The following is an 11,821-nucleotide window of genomic DNA, read 5'->3' as shown; positions in this document are numbered from 1 at the left end:
TATATACTGTATATTATAGCTATAGGGAATGTACAGATGGGTCAAAGGACATGCAAACAGATGCAACAGGGTCTGCAGTTGTTGTTCCTAAGTAGCTAAAGAATAGCTAGGCAGGGGGGAAATGTCATGTTTCTGTGGGTCCCTGCAAACTCGGGAATTCAGGGAAATGAGAAAGCAGATAAGGTGGCAAAAGAAGCAGTTAAAAAGGAGATGCTGAAGTCAACATTAAATTATCAAAATCAGAGGGGAAGGCATAGTGTGGAGAAGTGTAAATCAACAATGGCAACAGAGCTGGGATAACGCAATAAAAGGGAGACATTTACACAGAATCCAAAGCAAAGTAGGTATATCAAGAAGTAGGGGAGCAAAGAGGAAAGAGCAGGCTGAGAATTGGGCATAGCAATCTTAACAGCACACTTTTAATTACAGGAAAACATCCTACAGGAATGTGTGAACAATGTCAGGAGGCTGAAACAGTAGAACATATTCTTATTACATGCAGGAAATTTACTGAGGAAAGACAAGAAATAATAACACAGTTTAAAAAAACAGGACGGGTATATAATACAGTAAAACGTTTATTGGAGTATGTGGAGGGCAGGAAATGGATATTTGGTTTTCTGATGGCGACTGGATTAGATAGGCGGATTTAGTATGAAGCCTGAAGGAGGCAGTAATGCAACTCAATGGATGCCAGCTGCCGTAAAGACCCAAAGAAGAAGAAGAAGAATGCGGGTGGGATGATTTGCATGGGATTCTGGATAAAAAGACAACTCGGAAACGGGACGCGCTATTTACTCCTCAAATAAGGGACGGGAGGCAACGCTAGGCTTAGAGCGCTTCTAAGATCGCGTGAGACTGAATTCGTGTGCGCTCCTGAATCTGAAGAGCTCCGACAGACACAGCGGAGACCTGCTGGATCTCAGAGACCAGGACCAAGAGCGGGATGGAGGAGGACAACCAGGACCCGGAGTCCCGGAGCAACAACGTCCCCGGAGGACAAACAGCAGGCTCGAGCTCTGATAGCACCGATGTTCAGGTCAGTGTTCATGAACACAGCTAGCAGCTAACAAGAAGCTAACGTGGCGTTAGCTCGGCCTGGTTCCGACACGTAGCTTCATATTGACTGTAAACAAGATGTAATGTAGCAGGATTCAACAGTGGAGCCATCAGAACCCCGTATCTCTACAGAACCCACACTTAATGTGACGGTCGGACCCGGAGAGGAGGAGGAGGAGGAGGAGGAGGTCTCTTGTAGCATGTAGCCTGCTGCCTGGGTGTTAGCATGCTAGCTAGCTAGCTAAGACTGGACAAGGCTGAAGTTTACTTCCGGTTCGTGAAGGGAAACGTTACGTTGCTGAGCGACCGATCCTCCGTGTTTTGCTCCTCTTACTGTTGTGAAAACATTTTAGATAAACACAGTTTCAGATTTGTGAGACCTTTTATTCTGTTTGGACCTGGACCAGCTGGAAAACTGAAACAACAGATCATCTTGGTTCAGCTAGTTATTTTTAAATGAAAATGTGTAATGTTTTAATATCAGCTCTCCATTATCAGGTGCTCTGCCACTTACTCAGTTCACTCGGCTTCAAAAACAGAAACAGCCTGCAGGCTTTTGTCAAAGTTTCAACGTTTCAAGGAACAATCTTGAAAAAATTTCCTCTTCTGAAACGAGCCACCCCGATCCAACGAGTCCGTGCTGCTTCCGTCAGGCTGCAGATACAACTTGCCATGCAGGACGAGTAGACTCTCCTGTTGTAGTTGTCTACTATGACAATGTAGTCTTGTGTGTTCCATGTGAACGGGTCTGTACCCTCTCCTTGGGGTTTACGCTGCGTCTCGCTTTTTTTCTCCACTGCAGCCTCAATCTGTTTTGCCAGGCCAGCCCAGAACAGACAATTGAGTGCTCGGTGCTTGATTTTTCTCCGCACCTATCTGTCGGCATACATGTGCTGCAACATGTTATCTCTGAGCCTCTGAGGATTTGATGGTGATTTATACTAGGGTTGTGCGATGTGGCCAAAAATTTTATTGCGCTAAACATTTCATAACATCTGATATCGGTAATTATCATGATGAATTTCAAATCATTATTTCAGTCAAGTTTAAAGGCTGAGTTTTGCCCCAGATTGAAAAATGAAGGGCCAGATGGTTAATTGTGGTGTTAAACTATTTTTAAATGTCAGAACGTGACAAACGCTTGATGCCAAACAGTAGATCATTTAACATTGAAAGAGGTGGTATTATGCTTTTTGGCTTTTTGGCTTGGAGTTGTACACCTTTTTTGCATTTAACAGGTTTGCAAAGTGAAAAAGCTCAAAGTCCAGCCCAAAGAGAGTTCCCATCTCCCACAGAAAACTCTGCTCTGAAGTGCTTGAAAACAACTCGTTTGTAGTTCTGCCGTTTCCCTTTCATCCTTGTGACACCACAGGGATGAAAGCCAAATGCAGCTCATATAACGCTCGCCAAGCGGCTAGTCCGACACACCTTCAAAAGCACCGATGGAAAAACAGTGAGCTGAAGCACACAGCTCTCCTCCCTCTTCCAAACACTAGCTACCCTCCAGGCAGTCAGTGGACATAAAGTTGTTCCTGTGATGTAGAGACAGAGCTCAGTTAAAACTTTATGGATGAACAATACTTTTGTTACAGATTAATAACTCACCACTCTGAAACTCTCGCTCCAGTCCATGTTGCCAAGCTGGTCGGCAACATGTAGCCTACAGCTGAATCAAAGCTGTTTAACGGCTTCTCGCTGACACGCCTTTCTCTGCTTCTGATTGGCTAGTAGTCTTTAACCCTCTTAAGTCTAAGGGCATTTTTTCACCTTTTCTTCGATTTTACATATGTTCCATCCTTTTAGAGACAATTGCATAACATGATACCGTGTGTCAAAAACAGAAAAAACTCAGCTCTCTTGATCTGTTGAGCCCTCCACTTGTTATAGAGTATTGTGTAAAGAGAGAGAGATTTTGAAATTCTTCAAATGTCTTGTGGAAACCTACCATTACTCATGTGGAAGAATTCTTTGGGTGCTTGAAATGAGTTTACCAAAGGCTTGGGGTCACAAAAGCAGGGACATACATGAATAAAATTGTAGCTAATGCATAATAACTGTCTAAAGTAACATTTTGAACAATCGTTGTTTGAGTACACGTGTTGTCTGACTCTACTTTCACCTCATGTTAGAGGGACTGAGATAAAACAGGACTGTATAATCACTCCCTACTACACATCCAGCTTTATGGGGATGTGTGCAAATAAAAAATAAGCATTACAACAGGTCTTTCTTTCAAGCAAAATGTTGACTATGTGTATAAAAGCCACACAGAAATAAAACGCACTGACAATATTTATATAATGTACAAATTGTCATGTTTTAACTTTTAAACAATATTTATATATAAAGACTAAGTATGTATTAAAAACACAGAAAAGCCCCACTATTTACAATATTTACATAATGTGCATTTTATGAGCTGCAGCCCTGTGTCTGAGCTGGTTGAAACCTGGAGATGGAGAGCGATGGCTGGGTCTGTGTCCATCTTCAGCTCCAAGACAGTAGAGCTGGCTGCTGAGTAGATGGGGGTGCAGGTTGCTGTTGGGGTGCTGGTGGTGACCTGGTGGCAGGCACAGGTGATGGTGCTTGTGTTTGACTGGGCCCTGGCAGCTGGGAATCCAAAGCAAAGCAAATAACACCTGAATGACATGTGGGAAAACTGTCTCTTCTATTTACACTCATTCAGTCTAAATATACTGAACATAAACACATTTACTCATCACTAAAAGAGATAATATTGTTCAAATTGTGAGTGGAGGTGAAGATATATCATATTAGTTATCAAAAGGAGATCACCTAGAACAGCCTACATGCCTACAACGTTACGATTTGTAAGTGTGTCCCAGTTTTACACAAGAAAATAACTTTTACACAAAGTAAACTAAAGGGGCAGTCAATTTGTCAAAGTTCATGACAACTTACTGAAACACAAAGCAGCACAGACGCAGCTTATTTTAGCCAACATGGTCCCAGTTAGCCAAGCACTAAGTGCACCATTGCAAACAAGATTTTTTTAATAAATACTCTTACCCGTCGTCAAATGGCTCTCTATTGTGTAGGTAATATTAATGCTTCTTATCGTAAGAATAAAAACATTCAGGCTCAGAAACTCGTCTCTCATCTTCGTTGCTGCTCTCCAAAACGGCAGCAAGAACGTCTTTCAGTGTAGGCGTCTTCACCATTTTCTCTCCTCATCTTCTTCTTATTTTTCCTCCTTCTAAATACATGTTTTCCATGTTTTTCTCGCAGACTTTCCCCCCTTCTCTCTCTATGTCAGCTCGGGATTTTCCCCACTGTGAGGTGATAGGTGGGTCTGTAGGGATTTTGAGATCGTCTATTTGTTAGCTTCATACAAAATGCCGACAGACAAGCTAACCCACCAATTACGCACAGTGAACGCCAATCTTGACTTCCCCCTAGCCCGCTGTGAGTCACCTACGATTTCGAGAGAATAAGGACTTTTAATCTCTCGATTAAGGCAATCGGAACCTTTTCTGTGTGCTGCATGATCGCAGAGATATTAATAGAAACATTTAGTAAACACTGAGTTGACGCGGTTCCTTGTCATCCGACCTCAGGGGGTTAACTAGGAACTATGCATGTGTAACTCCCAAAAAAAGATAATTTAGAGACAAGATCTATCACTCCATAGCTAAAACGAAGCCTGTCTGCTTGGGGTCTCTCTGGGTGCTCCGGCTTCCTCCCACCGTCCAAAGACATGCATACTAGGTCAATTGCTGACCCTAAATTGTCCTTAGGCGCGAGTGTGAGTGTGACTGGTTGTTTGTCTATGTGTGGCCGTGCGATGGATTGGCGACCTGTCCAGGGTGTATCCCGCCTTTCGCCCGATGTCAGTTGGGATTGGCTCCAGCCCCCACGACCCTGTACGCAGGATAAGTGGTTGAGGATGGATGGACTTTATTTGGATAATTTCCTTACAGATAGTTTTATTAGTTGAGATTCAGCTGTTTCACAAATAAAACCAGTTTCTGATATTAGCCTTCACCACTATGGTTAAGGTTTGATTAGTGCTAATGTTTGTGTATTCGTTAATAGTATAGGCTTCAATTAGTAACCTAATATTAATTCCAGTTAGATAAAACTGCAGTTTAATTTTTAGTTTTTTTTTTCAGTCATTCAATTATTTTGCAAGAAAAATGCTCTACTTGGTGGTTAGTCTCATTTGTTTATGTAAATTACTAACTCGTCAATAACAAAAACGGTGCATACAGAACAATGAGTGCAGCATTTATAATGTTTGCTGTAGTGCCTCAACCTTAATGTCCTGCCTTCTTCAGGCTGCGATTGGTCAGTTCACGAAAAGTGACTTTGATGAGCTTGATGCACACTGCTGCATGAAAGGCTCCCGATCTCCGTGCAGAGATTAGCAGGCAGGAGAGAATGGGAACAGGTGAGCGTCACTTAATGCCCAGAAAACCTGATCTGGTAAATACCGGCACATTTCAAACGCAAATGGCTTTTATATTGTGAGAAATAACAGGAAGTCATGAAAAATGAGGCTGAAGCAGAATATAAAAAAAATTAAATTAACAATTAGGTTTAAGTTGAATGATTTAATAAGCATCGTAAGTATATAAAGTTTACATCAGTTTACATCAGCCGATACAAACTTATAAAGTTTGTATCGGCAGAATACCTTATCTCAATTATAAGTACATTACATTTATTCATTTAGCTGACGCTTTTATCCAAAGCGACTTACAATTGCTTTATATGTCAGAGGTCGCATGCCTCTAGAGCAACTAGGGGTTAAGTGTCTTGCTCAGGGACACAATGGTACTGAAACAAATGCTGACGTGACATGAAAGGGCATATTATTATTTTGGCAGGTAATAAAAATTTCTTGGCTGATGTGGGTTTTTTTTTTTCATCTACCAGTAAGCTGGTGAGCCAAAAAAATAAATTTCCACCCATTTACTCCACTTACTAATTTGGCAGACACCTTGATCCATAGCGACACACACCTACACCTCTGGTCTCTCGCGGCAAACACATCAGCAGTATGTTTAACTCAAAAGAGACATACCTCAGACTTTTCCACGCGCGATTCGTAAATTAGTGGCCTCAAGACAGTTTTTACTGCCCCTCCCTCCCTAAAAGTTATTTATCAGTGTGAAAACAAAACCAAAGACTTATAAGTTATACTGTTAACATCTTTAACATGTTTTATTAAATACATCCTGAATATAAAAAACTAAACTAAAATGTTATCACAGTAAAAATTTAAAAAAATAAAAAGGTTAAAAACTATTTACTTTTAAAACAAAACATACTAACAGACTCAAACATGACCTGCTCTCTCTCCTGCTGACAGCCATTTAAAGGTCAAGTGTGTAATATTTATTGACAAAAATGCAATATAAGATCCATAACTATGTTTTCAGTGGTGTATAAAGACCTTATGTAATAAACCGTTATGTTTTTATTAACTTTAGAATGAGTCATTTATAGCTACATAACTGTGGGTCCCCCTTCCATGGATGTCAACACGTTGCGTTGTCGTGTTTCTACAGTAGCTTGAAAATGAACCCACCGCGCTACAGAGCACGTTTTATTACTATGTTCTATGTACTTCTGGTAGAATTCAGGCAATGTAGTAGTCATCTATGTTGATTGCATAAGTTAAAAGAAGTAGTGGTAGTGTATAATGGGTTTTCATTTAAATAATACTTTATAAATTATGAAATAAAATCATTAAGCACATCATTGATGAGCTGATAGTGATAGATGATCTGTCTCAGAGATATGGTACTGGGCCTGTAATGAGGCTTTTCCACGCTGTCAGTAATGTTAGCTGGGGGGTCTTCCGGGTTGTCTTAGTAGCATCCTTTGGGCTGAGGACACAAGTGGATTGACAAGTATGGTAAGATTGTTTATATTCTTCCTCGGGAAAGTATCAAAAAACAGGCAATTATGTAAATTTCTTCCTTTCCAAATGATCTTATGACTTAGTAACAGCTCATATATAAATAAAATATAAAATAACACTTAATTTGTAGTGACAAATCATGTATAAAGAATGAAACTACGATTACTAAGCACATTATATGTGATCTTATTAATAAAGAATACAACACAAACTTTTTATAAATGACTTAATGTGTTTTGATGTAATAACAATGCTTTATAAATTATTAATTAAAAATGTACTAATAGTTAAACTGCTTCATAGTGTGTAGATAATAAAGAATAAAACATTTATAACTGTTTATAAATGACTTACTAATGAGCATTAATGTTGGAACAATGCTATATTAATGACAAATTCCTTATTAACTAATACGTAACTAATACTTCATAGTGTGTAGTTATTAAGTTTTACCGTTTGCTCCTGCTTGTAAAAAAGAGTGGAAGCTCTCACAAACGTAGACTTAATGGTTTTATTGTACCAACTAAACATCAACATAAACTTAAGGTAAACATGGAAATCATTATCATCAGGAGTTTCATGAGTGTATGGGTGAGTGTAAAATGTAGTGAGTACAAAAGGACAAGCTACATGATGAGTTAAAAATTAAGAGCCGGAGTGTCACAGGGATAGTGCATGGTGCTGTGGGAAACAACAGAATATGGGCAGAGTTGGCAGCCGTCTTAAATACATCTAAGCCAGGCTGAGTTGGTGAGCCACACAAAACAACACAACACAGACAATCACAAGGTTGTCACAGCTTCTGTCAGGACAAATGATCATTTTCGTCTTCAGAGGGGGACCAGGCAGGGTTGCCTACTCTCTCCCTTGCTATTCGCCATTTATATAGAGTAATTAGCAGCTGCTATATTGCTGCTTATAAAATACGGAAGGAATTCAAACCGAAAATGTACACCACAAGATAAGCCTTTATGCAGATGATGTTTTAATTTCCTCCTAAACTCAAAAACATCTTTGTGTGACAGTCATATTATAAATTCCCCAAGAATGATTTTTAAAAACTGCAAAAAGCAATAGATCAGAACTACCAAAATTTTGCTCTTTATTTCCTGTCCAACAGACTACAATATATCTCAAAATGGATCAATCAAAGGCCCCTGGACCACTCATGGATGGACATAGAACAAACATTCCAGAAGGAAATGAAAATTCATTCATGCCATTCATCAGCTCCAGTATCAAACATCATACCTGCTTTCAAAGCATTAACGTAAGCACTTCCCTGGCAGCCTGGTGTGAATTCCTCAAATATCCATCCCATGCAGATTTACTCCAGCCTGGAACAATCCTGGCATCCTGTAAAATAAGAAAACTCTAAATTCCCCATTGTGGTATGATAAAGGGATAATACATCTGAAGCATGTAATGCAGGGCAGTAACTTTATTCCATTCCAGGATCTAGTGGCACAATATGCGAATTAGCAATACTATATTTCTTAAATGAACAGCGATTTCCAGAATTTGGCAAGATTTAAATATAACAAAATGGACTTTATTTATCACCAATGATAACAGACTTTCTTAAGCTCTCATCCCCAAAACTACATGTTGAAAACAAATGGTTCAGTCTCTCTCCCATTCTATCCATTGGACCATATGAAAACGTGTGTGTGTGTGTGTGCAAATAAGTAAAAAATAAATAAATAAAATCTCCATCCATCCAACGTGAACCGCTTATCCTGCGTACAGGTTCGCGGTGTATATAAATAAATACACTGGACAAAGTTATAAACGCAACAAATAACTCTTCTTTTTTCGCAATATGACATTTTGTCCAAATCGTGCAGTCCTATGATGTACAAAAAGGGGTATTTCTATTGTTCACAAATCTGTCACAATCTGTTAGTGAGCATCACCACATGTTGCAGCATGACAATGCACAGCCCCATGTCGCAAGGATCTGTACACAATTCCTGGAAGCTGACGACAACATCCCAGTTCTTGCAGGGCCAGCAAGAACTGGGACGTTAATGAGAGACTGGGCATGTCTCCCATTTAGCATATTTGGGATGCTCTGGATCGGCATATATGACGGCGTGTTCCAGTTCCTGTCAGTATCCGCCATCTTCACACAGCCATTGAAGAGGAGTGGATCAACATTCCACGGGCCGCAATCGACAACCTGATCAACTCTATGTGAAGATGTGTTGCACTGCGTGAGGCAAATGATGATCACACCAGATACTTACTGGTTTCCTTACTAACAAGTCATGGAAAGTCTGTCTGATGAAACATGTTGTACTCAGATTTAATGGTTCTTGGATACCCTTTGATAGCTCAGTTGGTAGATCAGAGGACTGTAGGTTTGTAATATCAGAGATCCTAAGGTCGCTGTTTCAAAGCTCGAAGGACGTGCTCTATGTTTTGGGGTGGTGATGGGGCAATGGATAGACACATGCCCGGGTTCGATGCACACTAAGACCCATCCACCATTGTGTCCCTAAGCAAGACACTTAAGCCATTGTTGCTCCAGAGGTGTGAGACATGCATAGCAATTGTCGCTTTGGATAAAAACTAAATGAAAAAATGTAATGTAATGCACAAAGTTGGTTGCAAGTGAGTGATAAGCAGCCTTTGAATGCGCAGTGAACCACCAATCACAATATTGTTCTTGATCAGTTCATCACAACAAAGAAAGCAAGCCCCGCCCCCGTTAATTGTCGACAACAACTTGAAAATAAATGAGGAACAGGAGAAAACCACTGAAACAGTGAATTTGGTTGCAAAAAGAAAAGCGTTTTTTCTAAACCACCTTGTGGGCTGTTGTATAGCTGCTCTTTTACTTATAATTTGTTTTCCCCCTACAAATTAGCCCAATAATTCTAGGATGTGTAATTATTTTCATACAATATTTTTTTCATATTGCATTAAATATTGCAGAAAAGAGAAATATTGCTTGGTTGTTATGTTTATTGATAATTGAGAAAAGTTGTGGGTGATCTTTGGTAATCACTCAGATTCCTAAAGAGGTTGGAACCACCTCAGGCCCCTTGGTGGACACACATCTGCAGTTGGTTTTCACATGTGGTAACGCGTTACTCAAACTTTAACATTGTGGATTTTGTTCCACAGACATGCTGTAAATGTTTATGGTTCTAGATAGCCCGCTCCACCATGACATCTCACTTACTGTCTTTGTCTCTGTATGTCTGTCTGGACTTATAGAAACGGAGAGGAAGAGATGGACTCAAACATCACAGCTGTCAGCACTGTGACAAATCCTTCACAACATTGAGATATTTAAAGATTCATCAGAGACTTCACACTGGAGAGAAACTGCACAGCTGTGACCAGTGTGGGAAAACTTTCACTACGTCAAGTCACTTAAACGTCCACATACGGATTCACACTGGGGAGAAACCGTACAGCTGTAACCATTGTGGAAAAGCTTTCATTAAATCAGGTGACCTAAACGTCCACAAACGTATTCACACTGGTGAGAAACTGTACAGTTGTGACCAATGTGGGAAATCCTTTACTACAATAAGTACCATTATAACCCATCAACGAGTTCACACTGGAGAGAAACCTTTCAGCTGTAACCATTGTGAAAAAGCTTTCACAACGTCATCTAAATTACGAATCCACCAACGTATTCACACTGGTGAGAAACCGTACAGCTGTGCTCAGTGTGGGAAAGCTTTCAATACAACAGGTGAACTAAAACGGCACAGGCTCTTTCACACTGGAGAGAAACCATATAGTTGTGACCAGTGTGGGAAAGCTTTCACTACATCAGGTGAACTAAAAAAGCACAAACGTGTTCACACTGGAGATAAACCATACAGCTGTGACCAATGTGGGAAAGCTTTCACTACATCAAGTCACCTAACGGTGCACCAACGTGTTCACACTGGAGAGAAACCGTACAGCTGTGACCTATGTGGGAAAGCTTTCGTCGCATCAGGAAATCTAGAAACTCACAGACGTGTTCACACTGGAGAGAAACCATACTGGTGTGAACAGTGTGGGAAAAGGTTTGCTCGTAGTTGTGCCCTTCAAGTCCACCAACGCATTCACACTGGAGAGAAGCTGTACTGGTGTGACCAATGTGGGAAAATGTTTGTTTGTTCTAGTGCCCTTAAAGTCCACCAACGCATTCACGCTGGAGTGAAACTGTACAGCTGTGACCAATGTGAGAAAGCTTTCACTACATCTAGTAACCTTAAACGTCACCAACACATTCATGCTGCTTCGTTTGAACACTTTTCAGAGCCAAGCTTTCCTCCTGCCTCCTCCTCATGCCCTGATAGCTGTTGTTAGAGTTGTGCTTCCCTACAAACTGAGGGATAGACGACAGTAACATTACATACTGTGCTGCCCTGCCTATCCACAAAGTCATCGCACACAATGAGTTTGAATGATTGTTTGATATTTGAATGATTTCTGAAATGCTTGGATTTTTTCTTTCTATCCTCTTTAAAGATTCAGTGTGTAAGTGGCATCTAGTATGAATTGCAACCATCTGTCCAGTCTACAACTGCCCCCTACCCTTTCAAAGAGCGTAGGACAACTACACTGGCAGACACAGCACAAAAGGTGTTGCTTCTGAGACAGCAGAGTAGCTAGTCAAGGAATTAGGTTTCTTTAGGTATATTTATTAAGAATTACATAATTATTCAGAGAGATAACATGGAAAATGTAAGCCAAGAAACTTTAAAGTTTATACAAACATTGATAAGGGAAACGCATTCATTCTCTCTGTGATTATGGACCCTTGTAGCAGCAAAAAATATAAATAAATACATACTTTGATAGCGGTGCTGAAATGTATCTCATGACAGCAACACTTACATAATCACTTCCTCTTTA

The 11,821-nt window shown here is 40.2% G+C and overlaps 1 protein-coding gene across 1 annotated transcript; it reads left to right on the top strand.

Annotated features, from left to right (window-relative positions):
• The first annotated feature begins 726 nt into the window (after nt 1–726).
• On the top strand, nt 727–11,552 carry LOC119912644 (zinc finger protein 501-like). Its single transcript, XM_038731928.1, has 2 exons — nt 727–1,039; nt 10,175–11,552. The coding sequence occupies exons 1-2, from the start codon at nt 947–949 to the stop codon at nt 11,270–11,272; spliced, it is 1,191 nt and encodes a 396-aa protein (XP_038587856.1). The 5' UTR covers nt 727–946; the 3' UTR covers nt 11,273–11,552.
• Nucleotides 11,553–11,821: the final 269 nt, after the last annotated feature.

The sequence above is a fragment of the Micropterus salmoides genome, unplaced genomic scaffold (assembly GCF_014851395.1).
Source record: "Micropterus salmoides isolate LMB-PRFRI ecotype aquatic unplaced genomic scaffold, ASM1485139v1 Ms_hic_scaffold_2, whole genome shotgun sequence".
Lineage (NCBI taxonomy): Eukaryota > Metazoa > Chordata > Actinopteri > Centrarchiformes > Centrarchidae > Micropterus > Micropterus salmoides.
This window is presented reverse-complemented; position numbering and strand designations above follow the sequence as displayed.

Coding starts and splice junctions, on each gene's coding strand:
- LOC119912644 (XM_038731928.1), top strand. CDS start 947: ATGGAGGAGGACAACCAGGACCCGGAGTCCCGGAGCAACAACGTCCCC. Junction 1,040..10,174: donor CTGATAGCACCGATGTTCAG/GTCAGTGTTCAT, acceptor CTGGACTTATAG/AAACGGAGAGGAAGAGATGG.